General features: G+C 39.7%; 1 protein-coding gene and 1 long non-coding RNA gene across 6 annotated transcripts in view; one reads left to right on the top strand and one right to left on the bottom strand.

The window, feature by feature from the left end:
• The window catches only part of ROS1 (ROS proto-oncogene 1, receptor tyrosine kinase), a 115962-nt gene extending 103198 nt beyond the window's left edge, over positions 1-12764 (top strand). For all 5 annotated transcript variants that reach the window (XM_058735075.1, XM_058735073.1, XM_058735076.1 and 2 more), the window contains 2 exons: positions 487-650; positions 9285-12764. In XM_058735075.1, the coding sequence (XP_058591058.1) occupies positions 487-650; positions 9285-9595 (475 nt within the window). In that variant the 3' untranslated portion in view covers positions 9596-12764. The remainder of the gene's footprint in view (positions 1-486; positions 651-9284) is intronic.
• Positions 1-14634, bottom strand: part of LOC131514756 (uncharacterized) — a 34367-nt gene that overhangs the window by 8320 nt on the left and 11413 nt on the right. The window lies entirely within an intron of this gene.

The raw sequence follows: 14634 nt of genomic DNA, 5'->3' as shown, positions 1-14634 counted from the left end.
GACAGTATAATGAGGAGTTAAAAGCATTAGAACTGAATGTGGTTTCTACCTCAGGTTCTGCCGCTAGAGATCTATGTGGTTTAGAGTAATCTTAGATACTCAAGTGTTCGTTGAACACTTTGTTCTAGATATCAGTGTATGAATGTAAAGTCTTCATATTCTTCAGTAATTTCTATAGCTGTTAGTGCCCTTACGTGTTAAGCAATCATTTTCCAACAGTCTATTTTATTTATTTATTTGGGTTAATGACTGTTCAAAGTAATGGCTTTTTGAAAGAAAGGTGTTATCTAACAAAGGTAGTAATATTGGAAGACACTATTAAGTGGAAACCAAAGATTTTGTTCTGGCTTATTTATACTAATTATGGAAAACTGGCAATAACTGAAATTTGTTGCCTTCTGAAATGACCTTACCTGGGTTATCAGTACTGGTTGCCTAATGATCTCCAATCACCACTTATTTTTGTGCCTTTACCTGTGTATCCAGGTGGAATCTGTTGACCCAATGCTGGGCTCAAGAACCTGACCAAAGACCTACTTTCCACAAAATACAAGATCAGCTTCAGTTATTCAAAAATGTTTCATTAAATGGTATTTCTCAACACAGAGAAGAAACAGACCCCAGTGGAGTCATAAATGAGGGCTTTGAATGTAAGTTTGATTCTTTTTCAGAATTTTCTGGCTTTCTCTCTAGTCTGAACTGAACAGGTTAAAATGGGGGTATATGTGTATATACATAGAAGACATTTTATGGTGAAGAAGAAGAAGAATATACTGGTACTATGTATTCATTGTACTCCTCTTTGGAAATTATTATGATTTCTTTATTTAAAAAAATTTTTTAGAGCGTGGCAATGCACACACACGCATGCATGCGCGGGGGAAGTGCAGAGGGAGAGAGAGAGAAGAAGAGAGAGAGAGAGAACCTTAAGTAGGCTCCATGGTCAGCACAGAGCCAGAGTCAGGGCTCAATCCCATGACCCTGCAACCAAGACGTGAGCCAAAATAAAGAATCAGACACTCAGCTGGCTGAGACACCTGCATGGCCCTGGAAATTATTTTGAATTGGGCACTAAATTAAAAAAAATAATAAAGAATAGCGACATGGCCCCTGGACTTTACAATCTCAGAGAGTAAGGAGGGGAATGAACATGTTAGACTATATTCTCATGAGATCTATTTTCCTTCCCCTCCACCCCTCATACCCGTTTCACCCTCAAGTACGAGCTGAGTTAATTATAGACTGTTAGTTGATGGTACATCATGATCATTGGTGTATGCAGGGCTTCACTCCTGTTTGTTTGTTTAGTCCTTTTATCTCCCTCTTCTCCTGTTCTAGTTTCTCTCTCCTCTTGCCAGGCAACCATTCTAGTGTCTTTAATGTGCATCTTTTCATTTGTATGTTTTGCCACAAAACGCGTACCGTTTTGTACACACAGATACTATTGTGTTTGTAAAGCTTCTCTTCTTTTTCGTTGAACACTATGTTTTTAAGAGCCATCCGTGTTGCTGTGCGTATGTCTAATCGTTGGCTTAGGAATTTGCTAGGATTATTGTAGTGGCCCACGCCTTGTGAAGGTCTAGTCTGATACCACAGCTTTAGGAACTTTGTAAATAAGGCAATGATCCTTTGGAACCATTCAACTGGGATAGACAGACTAACCTTTTTTAGTTCAGTGAAAGGCACAAAATGGAATTAAAATGCAGCAGTCACTTAATTCATTTTCAAAATCAGATTTATCATACCTCTGCGTACATGGCTGCAGAAAACTGAATTGTCAAATGATCCTCTCCAGCTGCTCTAGAACTCCTTCCAGCTATTAAATGTTCACAGGGCCCTTTGTGAATGCAGACATTTTTGCTTAAAAATAAAGCTGGCAAGATGGACCATGAGTCAGAAATCTCTCAGCAATCAGGCCTCTTAGTGTTTGTGGTAACGGATTACAAGAGGCTGAAGACCGACGTGGAGTCGGGCGTGAGACCTCTGTGGAGTGATGCACTTGACTAATAAATAGCAGGGAAGAGTAAGCAGCACAGGGTGAACATCTACTTGTCTTGCATGCTGTATTTCTGAATACATATTCGGGGTAAATTAGGACCCATGACATGCATGGAAATAAAACTGGTGGTTTGGCTTCTTTAACATGAAGAGCCAAGCGACAGACTGGAAAGGGCTGTGCTTGTCTTGAGCGGGCGTCGTAACCCTCGTCAGCTGAGCCTTCTTCATGGTCTCACACGGGCTGCACCTGTCTTCTCACCTCCAGTGACCGAGCCCTGAGGGGTTACAACTGCTGCAGCAGCCCCAGCCTTCTGGGGGTTTCTGTACAGACACGTGCCTGGGTGATGATCCCACAGGATAAGGAAAAACAGATTGTAACCCATTCTAGACACTATCAAGTCCTTCTCGTTTTCTAAGTGTTTACTTAACGTATTTTTCTAAATGCAATTCGGTAAGAATTTTGAAAAATTATTTCAACAGATACTTATTGACTTGTTGCAAGGCATAGTGTTAAGCACCTGCATTTAATGTATCCCAGTGGGTTTGCTTTAAGGAAAAAAAAAGGAGGCAAGAATATTTCTTTCCCTTGAGAAACTTTAGAGTCAGTTTCTTTAACTTTGTATATAAAGTTTAATAAGAGTGCTGCTTTCATTGGCTCTCCTTGTCATAGGATGATGTCTCTATCCCTAGTGTTTTGCTGACGCCATTTGAACCTGCTCTTGCCTGGCCTCGTTCTTACTTTTGGTACCCTCACAAATAGATGACTGCTCTTACTTCTGCAAGCAGCACTTAACTGATAAGACTCAGATTTGAATTTGTTTGTGAATATCCTTTTAGTAGACTTTCCAAAATTAAGCACAACTATTATCTTTTTAAGGGTTTAAAAAATAGTTTCTATGTTATTTTACGTCAATCTTCAAAATGACTCCTGAGTCCTTTCCAGTTTTCCTTTGAACTTCTCCAGCAATTGCTCATAGTAACTCCTCTTGCTATATTATTTTATAACTGTGTCTACATTTTAAAGATCTTTGTTATGAAAGTGATTTTTGTTTATTGTTGAAAAGCATATAACATGATCTAAACAGACTAAAAAGCAAAGTCTCCTACTTCTTCCCTATTCTTACTCTCTGATGCTAGCCATAGTTAGCAATTTGGTTATATGCTTTTAGATATTTTATAGGCATATACAACCATTGACAGAAATGTTCATTTATATATATTTGTATATGTATTGGTTGGATTTAGAGATAAAATTTATGTAATCTAGAGAAATGAGTGGGATATAGATTCTCTGGTCAGTTTTTATACTTTTTTTTTCTTATAAGTGAGATGATGTGTAAGGATTCAGGGAGCGGATGACTTTATGCTGTATCTTTTTCAGAAATCCAGGAGGCATTCTCTATTGCCATTAAGAGGGAATCCATATTCTGTTGGCCTCCAGAGGAGGGATGCCAAATCCATACTGTATGTCAGAGAGTCAATAAAAGTCACTGGGAAGAGGTTATTTCCAAGCTGAGTTTTGCAGGGAGGTCAGAAAAATAGTATTTCAGGGTGGAACAATATGTAGAAAGGCATGGGATAACAGTGAAAGGGGGTGTTCACAAAACTGCATGTAGTTTATCACACAGGAGTGGGGGGGGGGGAATGGCAAGTGATGAAATTGGAGGGATAGTGGTTGTACATAAATAACCAGGTAAAAAATTGGAAATTAATGGAAGCTGAATTAATGAATGATAATAGGTGTAGAGAGGAGGAAATGAAGGCCAGAGGTAGATGTTGTAATACTTGGCATCTACTTGAGTGACAGAGAGAGGAGACAATGGTGAGTCCCAGGGATTTGTGAAAGTACGTAAAGAGTAGTGCTGTTTCCAAAGATGGGCGGCATAGCAGGAAGAATAGCTTTGCACGTGTTTGGTTGGAGTTGGTTATGGGATAAGTGAAGAAGCCTAGTATTCAGCTGAAAGGTCTGTCCTGTAAATACAGGTAGTTGAAGTCAAGGGTATAGATGATGTCATTCAACGAGGGTGTATAAAATAAGAAGAGAGGTGAACAGTGGATGGGACCTAGGAACAGCCAATAAATATACTAGCGATGGACAAAGAAAGATGGTGGACCGAGAGAAGCCAGAAGGGGACAGGAAGGTCATAAGAGAGTATTGTCAAATCCAAAAGAGAGAGGCTCATGAAGGAGGGAGTGGTCAAATGCTGCAGAAGTAAAGAGTTCCAGAGGGCTGTAAGGATTTTACAGTTGACTTGTATTTTAAATCTCATTCTTTACTTACGGAATCCTTTCCTTCTAATGTGTGCAGACAGTCTATAAAAATCATAGAGGCTGCCATGATGGGTTTAGGAGGGCCCGAGATCTGAGCTTTACCTTAGCCTCTACCAGAAGTCTCTATGAACACTTAAGACCTTTTTACTATGTTGCATTACTTAGCTCATCCGTGAGGCCGAGATAAGTAACAATGCTCACATTAAATACGTAGAACAAAACTTTTTTTGGGAATGGCTTTTGATTGTCATATTAGCTAATCTCATTTTAGTACTTTTTATGTGTCATTCACTGTGCTATGTGGGTTAACTCATTAAATCCTCACAATAGCCCTATGACATGGATATTATTATATCACCATTTTATAGATGAGAAGACTGAGGTTTAGCAACCTGCCAACGGTCATACTGCTGAGGTGGGGCTGGTGTATGGCTTCTGTTCCAGAACCTTTGCTCTCAGCCTTCACAGAGACATGGCTGTGGTGAGGAACATACCCACACACTTTCCCCAATTTGTTATTAATAGTGTGCTGGGCAGCTAGGTGTAGTGAAAGAACTTATGACTTGTGGCTTGCTAGAAAAGATACACCAGTTTATCCTGGTTATTTAGATGCCACATGGTTGGCGGAGTGAATTAAAATTTTAAATAACGTTCAAAAAACAGAAGCAGACAAACATGCACAATAACGAAGCAGGAAGAGCTTAACAGGGAATATAACCAAACTTTGATTATTTAGCCAGAAACAAGCAATTCTGTGCCAGGACAGAAATTCAATTTTAGTAGAAGAGAAATTCTTGTTCCGTTATTTACAATGAATGTAAATCCAGAAGATAAGGAATGGAAAGGGATATGGGAATCACTAAAGTTTTTGGTTGTGGAGATACGACTGAGCAAAAGGGGCAGAGAGAAGAAATAGACTGCCAGGCAGAGTTTGGATATTTGCAAAGGATAGAAATCACAAAACAGTGCCTTCAAGGGAAGCCTAAACTTAATTACCTTTTTAATAAGAGAGAATGTGTTTAATAATAGTTTACTGCCCTGCAGACTGCTGGGCATATTTAGCAAAGCAGGAAGATGTCGTCTGTCTTGACTGTTATTACTGGAGATACATAAGAAGATAAGAAAGTCATTGGAAAGACTTTTTTGAAAAAAAAAGGGGGGGTAGGCTTACAAGGAGCAATAATACCATGCCTATCCTATGGTCCTACTGACCTAATGGGGTAGAGAGGGGATAGGGAAAGAAGATTAGTAACGTATCTGGGCATCTAGTAAAAATATCCCAGTGACTTCATCCAAACATTTTTGTAAACATCACCTCATCAGTCCCAGAGAGTTCTACAGGAAACAAATCTAAATGCTCCTCTGCTGTTCTAAACATAGCCAGTCAGCCGGCATATGTCTCGTCTGTAAATACCCTGTCTTGCTTGGAAGTCTTTATTTTAATATTTCCCTCTTAAAGAAAGACTTGCTGAGCACATGCTATCTTTGTTCAGGATCTCTGCTCTAAGGTCTGAACTGCGGGCTTTCTATTTCGTTTTCAACAAAAATAAACAAAACACCCTCCTCCCCACCATCTTTCATAAGTTCTTTATGCAATAAGATGTACTAATTGCTGAAAGCTTGCCAGGGTCAAGTTACTAAATATTGCTCTAAGTACTATAAACCAGTGGAGTAGTTAGCTAATGATTTTTCTTTGACACATGGTGCCAGAATTTGTAAGAAGAGTTTATTTGCCTTGTATAAAAATTGTTTTTGAAATAACAAGAGGCAAAAAAAAATTTAAATCATGTATCGGTAGAAAGTTTCCCAGTATGCTATTTAATGAATTAAACTTAAGAAAATGAAGTGTCTGATAACATGAGCAGTTAGACCTATATTGTAGTTTTAGTTTTGAAATTTTCTAAACTTTCCTTTAGCTTAATTTATTTTTTATTTTATTTTTTTTGTTTACTTATTTTTGGGAGAGAAAGAGAGACAGAGTACCAGCAGGGGAGGAGCAGAGAGAGAGGGAGACACAAAATCTGAAGCAGGCTCCAGGCTCTGAGCTGTCAGCACAGAGCCCGACATGGGGCTTGAACCCACGAACCGCGAGATCATGACCTGAGCTGAAGTCAGACGCTTAACCGACTGAGCCACCCAGGTGCCCCTAGTCTAATTTCTTTAAGCCCTTCAGGAACATCCTACTTTCCTCAGTCTGGGTCACTGGACTACTTAGAGTTAAATCTATTATTTCTTCCTATCACTTTTTGATATTTTTGATTGCTATTATCATATGTAGGAAATTATTCTTATGAGTTTCTCAATGGCTCTTAGTACATATTGACCATAATCATAACAGCAGGATGCTTCCATAGATATTCAGCACTTAGGCATTAGCAAACCTTGGCATCTGATAAAGTTATTTCTATGGGAGAGATATTTTATAACACTACGTGACTATCCATGTGGTTTGCAATATGCTATGATGATGTTTGAAGGATGAAGAGGAACATGAAATGATGGCAAGGAGTCTGTGAGCCTGTAGCTCAGCCATTGTGTCCTTCAACCCAGTGGGAAGTTCTGCAAAAGAAACATGCACCTAGTAAGACAGAGCAGGGAGAGTGTTCACAAGCTCTTACAATAAAATAAGCTTCATAGGTCAGGTTTGAAACTTGATAAATATGCAGATCCATTAAATTCCATTGGCAAAAAGTAGGTATAATGGTGCCTCCCTTAGTCCTTTGAAGTTGTTTCTTGTCCTCATATTTCCACTTAAATTAATTCCAAATAAACCCAGCCTGGGTGTACATCAGGGCTAAATGCAGGTGTCACCTTCCTTAGCGACACACATTTGGATGCTCTTTTGCTGGAAGGATGATAAGGACAAAGGAAGGAGCATCATCTGTGGCCTGAAATGTTTCTGATTTGTAAAATACGATATGTTCTGAAAGAACAGTAATATTTCTTTTTAAAAATTTTTTAATGGTTATTTTTGAGAGAGAGAGAGAGAGAGAGAGAGAGAGAGAACGAGTCAGGGGAGGGGTCAGAGAGAGAGGGAGACACAGAATCAGAAGCAGGCTCCAGGCTCTGAGCTGTCAGCACAGAGCCCTACGTGGGGCTTGAACTCATGGACCATGAAATCATGACCTGAGCTGAAGTCAGATGCTTAACCAACTGAGACACCCAGGCATCCCCAAGAACAGTAATATTTCTGATCATAAATTTTTCTTTTAGGTACTGACACTCAGAAGTTGAAAAGCACTGATCAAAAGCCATCCCCATAATACACATTTATATATTTATGTTTAGACTGTGTATTTGTCCCTTTTGATTACCTAGAATCTTGTGAAATGTTTCAGAAGCTCTGCTGTTAGGTTTCAGCAAGAGTTCTTGTACTTTTCTCTGTAAAAAGGTCAGTCTTTAAGTAAAGAAGACAAAATAATATGAGCATAATTGTGAAGAAGGCCGATTACCGTCTGGCTGCCCATGTTTCTGCTGCCGCCCTGACCCCACACACATGTCCAGAGTCTTCTTTCAAGGACTCCTACAGGGCACACTGCCCACCCACCTGATTCCTCCTCACAGAGAACAGCAGCTCTGCCCTCCCACTGGGGAGGGTGAATATGGGGACACAATCTGGATTCAAATTACAGCTGTGTGACCTTGGGCAAATTATTTAGCCCCTCTGTGCCTCAGTTTCCTTAACTGTTAAACAGGGATAATACTAGCATTTATTTAATAGAAGAATGAGTAAATATATGTATATAGTTTATTTTTTTTATTAAAATTTTTTTTTAACGTTTATTTATTTTTGAGACACAGAGAGACAGAGCATGAACGGGGGAGGGGCAGAGAGAGAGGGAGACACAGAATCGGAAGCAGGCTGCAGGCTCTGAGCCATCAGCCCAGAGCCCCATGCGGGGCTCGAACTCACGGACCGCGAGATCGTGACCCGAGCTGAAGTCGGACGCTTAACCGACTGAGCCACCCAGGTGCCCCTATATGTATATAGTTTAGAACAGTGCCTGGTATGTAGTACGTACTCTATGTTAACAACAACAATAATAATCACTATTATCTTTCATGTTATTTTCCTTCTCCCTCAACTCTGTCATCAAAACTTGCCAGGCCTACCCATTCGCTGTCAGCCCTATGAGGTCATAAGCATGCTGGTGTATGTATTTGCTAATTAGTATTAATGTACCTTATCCCAGGGAGATAGTTGAGGGGGACCAGGCACACCAGTCCATACTTGGTGTTCTCCTTTCCTTGAATGTTCTCCCTCAGATATCCACGTGTCCAATTCTCTCACTTAATTCAGGTTTCTACTTGAATTTTACCTTGCTAGAGAGGTCTTCGCTGACATTTCATCTAAAATAGCAGCCCCCTCCACCCCCCACCATTATTTTCTCGTTCCGTTTTTCTGCCAAATTTTCCTTCATAGTGCTCATCACCCCCTGACATAGGCTTAGTTGTCTGTTAGTTTATTGTCTGTCTCCTCCCATCAGAATGTAAACCCCAAAGAGGGACAACTTTTTTTTGTCCATTCTTGCCTCATCGATACCTAGAACACAGCCTGGCATGTGGTAGGCATCCGATAAATATTATCTTAATAAATGACTAAATTACTTAATCTTTAATTTAAAGGGGGGTATTTTAGCCAGCGGGATGGAAACGTAAGCACTTCAGACAAAAAAGCCAACATAAGGGCACTTAATTCCTATCACCAAGGCGGTGACCTGTTCAGTTTGGTAGAGTTATCATCTCTGAGCTCTCACCACCTTTTACATATTCCTTTATTACATACAGCACACCTTGTCATCTATAGTAATGTTTCTGCTCCTCTAGGAGACGATGATAGCTTCAAGGACAAGGAGCATGTCTTGCTTATTTTTGTATTCTCTTGGTGGCCCTCATCAATGCTTGCTGAGCCCATGCGTGAGGTTGGCATTGTTACAATTCCTGAACAGTCTGTATATTACAGATACAGAAGTCAAATAGATACTAGCATAACTTTTACATTTTTTTTTTCACAGATGAAGATGGCCACGTGATCTGTTTGAATCCAGGTGACGTTATGTCAGTTGCTTTAATGGAAACCAAGAACCAAGAAGGGTTAAACTATATGGTACTTGCTACAGAGTGTAGCCGAGGTGAAGGAAATTCTGAGGGTCCTCTAGGCTCCAAGGAATCTGAATCTTGTGGTCTGAGGAAAGAAGAGATGGAACCACATGCAGACAAAGATATCTGCCAAGAAAAACAAGTGGCTTACTGCCCTCCTGGCAAGCCCGAAGGCCTGAACTATGCCTGTCTCACTCACAGTGGATATAGAGATGGGTCTGATTAATAGCTCTGTTTGGGAAATGCAGGGCTGAGATAAACACTCCCATTAAGTAGTTACTGAAAGAAAACCCTGGTAGAACGACAGATGTTGTGGTAGTCCATGACTCCAAATTAACACTGAAAAGTTCCTGAATTCCTGAATTCTTGGTTCCAAGAGCCGTTTGATTTCAACTGTGGCAATCCCCATAACAACTGCCTAACCTTCAGTAGAATTCTGACGTGAACCACTAAACATCGGAAAGCTTAGGAAGACTCAAGACTCTGGAAGGAAACTGCTCCCCTTCTCCCCTGAGGTCCCTTAGTCCATTGCTCACCCTTCAGTCTGGGCTGCATCAGAAGCATGTTGGTTAGATGGGGAGAGACCAAATAGCTATGTTTAGGGACCTGAAGGAGGGGGATGAAGAGTGTGCTCAGGGGGCCGACTGAACTACAGATTATCCCCAAAGGATATATATATATATATACACGAGGAAATGACTAAATAACTCTACATCTACAGAAGGAACCAGCATCTAGGACATGAGAAATCATTTGGAAAGCTATCACTATAAAATAATTGTCTTTATGACTACTCTAAAATACTTTGTATTTTGGAGGCTTGAAACAGTAGCTTCTATTGAGCATACTACCATGAAGATCACTCTAAATCCTAAGGTTTAGCATTCCACGGACTTTGGGTTGTATAAAAATAGCTCTGTGACTGTGTGCTGCTATGGAAATTTGCTAATATCGAGAATCGTTTTTATTTGCCAGGTGTGTCTTACACATAAAATACTTACGATTACATTTAGTATCAAGTATCCTTAAATATAAATGACTATATGATGTTAATTTAAGCTCTATGATTTTTAAAAATACATGAAATAATACATATCGAAATGAGAACTATTAAAAACATTTCTTCAGAGAAACACTCCGATTTGAAGCCAATCTTTTTTTTTTTTTTTTTGCAGTTACCCACTTAAATTTGAATGCCTCAAGTACTCTAGCAGCAACATTAATGAAAGCATTCTGTTTGTTATTCCACTGCAGTATACAGGATGCTTGCTAGATATAGAAAACACTTTGATTATAAAATTTGCTAAAAGCCACTCCTGGAAGAGGATCACCTATGCATCTCCACCTTGAATCATTTAGTTCATTTTGTAACTTGCTTACGACCTGAGAAGCTGCATGGATAATTGGCTGTGTGGTGAGGAACACAGGGAAGTCAATGTGTGAGTTCTGTGGCAAACAGCCCCCAAATAAAGGTCCAGGATCTGTGGCCCCTGCTACATCTGTTATTCCACTGAACGGGCAGGATATTTTCTGTCTAATCTTCTGATGTTCTAGTGGACATTTATCATTCTTTTTGATAGCCTGGCATATGACGCCCCTTCCCTTGTTGGAGGGTTCCTCCACCTTTATCTCCTGGGTGGGAGCTATGTTCCATTTGCTTCCCCAAGATCTCTTGCAGCAAGAAGGCAGGCATGTGACCCCCACCACTCAGACACCCCCACCACAAGCTTCTAAAACTGAGAGGTAAGGAAGCAAAGAAATAGGGACCACAGTGGTGGTTGGTGGCAATTGCAGCTGGTCTGATTCCTGGCATCCGGTGTCCAGGGCCAGGAGAGTCTGCAGAGCAAATCTGGAGCCTGGTGCTTCTAGCAGTCGGGGTAGCCAGATTAGACTGGTTCTGCTGTCTGTTTTGAGCCAGTGCTCCTGGCTCTAGTCTGGCTCTCAAGCCCTCTCTGGTGATTCTGTGAGTTACCCTCAGATCCTTTTAAGAAATGCTTTTCGTTTAAATCAACCAGAGTCTGTTTCTGTTGCTTGCAGCCGGGACTTTTGCTCCGCCAGTGGTATGGACCTTTATTTTGGAAGACACAAAGAAGTCAGAAGTGTATAGAGGAATTGGATTTTCAGTCCATGTGCATCACAACTTGGACAACAGAGAAATTTATAGAATGTCTGAGGGGATATCTTTTGAGAGAGAGACAGAGAGAGCGAGCAGGGGAGGGGCAGAGAGAGAGAATCCCAAGAAGGTCCTACACTGTCAGCATGGAGCCCAATGCGGGGCTCAAACTCACAAACTGTGAGATCACGACCTGAGCCAAAATCACGAGGCAGATGCTTAACTGACTGAGCCACCCAGGAAGCCCGTCTTACCTTCATTTTAAATTGTTCAAGGAAAAGAAATAATTCATAAGGAAGAGTGAGTTGCAAATGAAAAATATTGTTCGCAAACAACCACAAAACACAACAGAGAAAAACAGACTCATAATTATAGAGAACAAACTAGTGGCTGCCAGAGGGGAGGGGGGCAGAGGGAAATAGATGAAGGGGATTGACAGGTACAAAAAAGAAAAGAAATAAGTATTGTTAATGATTTAACATTGCCAACTGGACAAAGATTTACCTAGATAAAATGAATATGTTGATATAATTCTGATGAAAATGCTTTACTTGAAACGCCCTTAAGACAAGAGCCTGTTCCTGGGCCCAGATGTGCTGTCTGTTGTTTACCCATACTGGTTTTGCCTGGCCTACTGGAACTCCTTACCTATTTTCTTCTTGTCTAAATCCCAGTCGTCAAGTAGGATCAGCTCATATGCCAAGTTTTTGGAAGGGCTTGTCCCTAACTCCTTCTCTTCTCCCTTCTCAGAATTACTGTTGTCCTTCTCGTCTTCACATCTCATTTAGCAGTAACCAGATTTATTTCCATCCAATTTCTATGTATCTTACCAACTGGAATAAATTGCAAGCTCTCTGAAGTCAAGGTGATGTCTTTTAACCCTTTGTATCTTCTCTAAGCCAAAATAGGTGTTCATGTTTAATGGATTAATTGATTTTCTCATCACCCTTTTACAACACATTTCATGACAAGTCTTTACTTGTAGCTTTTAGAAAGGATGCCAGAAAATTGGTCTAATGCCATGGGGGACTCAAGAGGATTCTTTTGATCTTGAGTCATCTCCTAAGACCTAGATAGAGTATAGAAGGTAGGAGACTGCTTTGTGGTTCAGATCAGACTTAGGCAAGTCCTGAAATTCTGGAAGCCCTTGAAATGATGGTGAACATATGCTAAAGGAGGCAAAAATTTATTTTACCACTATCAGTTTCTTCCCTGTCTCAAATGGCCTGTTATTCTCATAATGGCCTTTATGAGTGTGGAATAAATGTTAAGGTGCTCTTGACTTCTGTTTGACCTTCTTTCCTTGGTAAAATGAAAAGCCCATCTAATTTTGCTTTTTACAGTTGATCAGGGCTACAGTACGCCTGAACCAGATGACCTATCCCAATCCTTCCAGGCTTCTTCACAATCAGCAGAAGAATCAAGGGGCCAAAATATACCACCCAAACTCTACTGTAAATATTTTAGGGTATTTCCTTTCAACTTGTTTTGTTTCCTTCCCCCATGTGAGCTTATGTTCTTGGCTGAAGTAGTTCTATCTCTTCTGTTTTTGCTTTTGTTTTTCATTTAACATTACTGTGTATGCTCTCCCCTTACAGTTTTTTTTTTTTTTTGTAAATGTTTCTAATGGCTCCATAAAATCTCTTAGGATGGATATGTTGTGGTTTATTGCTGCCTTGTAGATCTGCTCATTCATTCATTCACTCATTCAATATTTTTTTGTTTATTTATTTATTTGAGAGAGACAGAGATAGCACAAGTGGGGAAGGGAGAGACAGAGAGATAGGGAGAGAGAATCCCAAGCAGGCTCTGTGCTGCCAGTGCAGAGTCTGACGCAGGGCTCGAACTCACGAAACTTTGAGATCATGACCTGAACCAAAACCAAGAGTCGATACTTAATCTACTGAGCCATCCAGGCGTCCTACATTCAATATTTTTTGAGTGCTTACATATAGCAAGCATTGTTATAGGCACTATACTAGAGTAATAAATGAAGCAAAGTCTCTGTCTTGATGGAGACTATGTTCTAGCATTCTAGCTGGGGGAGAAGACATAATTAGTAAACCAAAACATACATGACAATACACTAAAAGTGTCTTACACCATGGTCAAGTGGAATTTATTCCAGAGATCCAAGGATGTTTCAATATCCACAAAGCAGTCAACGTGACACACAACATTGACAGAATGGAGGATAAAAATCATATAATCATCTCAATAGATGCAAAAAAACATTTGACAAAATTTGACATCCATTTATGATAAAAACTCACAACAAAGTGAGTATGGAGGAAATGTACGTGAACATAATAAAGACTATTTATAGCCAGCCCACAGCTGGCTCATACTCAATGGTGAAAAGCTAAAAGCTTTTCCTCTAAGATCGTAAACAAGACAAGGATGTCCACTCTCACCACTTTTGTTCAACCTAGTATCGGACGTCCTAGCCAGAACAATTAGTCAAGTAAAGGAAATAAAAGGCACCCAAATTGGGAACAAACAAGTAAAACTGTCACTGTTTGCAGATGAGATGATATTATATATAGAAAACACTAAGTACTCTATCAAAATACTGCCAGAACTAATAAACAAATTCAGTAATGTTGCAGGATACAAAAATCAATACACAAAATCTGTTGTGTTTTTTACACTAATAACAAACTATCGGAAAGAGAAATTCATGCAATTTGCAATTGCATCAAAAAGAATAAGATACCTAAGTATAAATTTAGCCAAGGAGGTGAAAGACCTGTATATTTAAAACAACAAGACATTAGTGAAACAAACTGAAGAAGACATAAATAAATGGAAAGATATTCTGTGCTTAGGGATTTGAAGAATTTATATTATTAAAAATATCCATATTACCCAGAGCAATATATAGACTCAATGCAATCCCTATCAAAATTCCAGTGGTATTTTTTACAGCACAAACAATGCTAAAATTTGTGTGAAGCCACAGAACTCCAAATACCCAAGGAAATTTTAAAAAAGAAAAAATCTGGAGGCATCATGCTTCTTACTTTCAAACTATATTACAAAGCTATAGTAATTAAAACAATATGATAGTGGCACAAAACCGGACACATAGATCAATGGAACAGAACAGAGAGACACACATACATGGTTGATTAATTGATGACTAAGAAGAC

The sequence above is a fragment of the Neofelis nebulosa genome, chromosome 6 (assembly GCF_028018385.1).
Source record: "Neofelis nebulosa isolate mNeoNeb1 chromosome 6, mNeoNeb1.pri, whole genome shotgun sequence".
NCBI lineage: Eukaryota > Metazoa > Chordata > Mammalia > Carnivora > Felidae > Neofelis > Neofelis nebulosa.
Note: the sequence above shows the minus strand (reverse complement) of the source record. Positions and strands in the feature narration are given on the sequence as shown.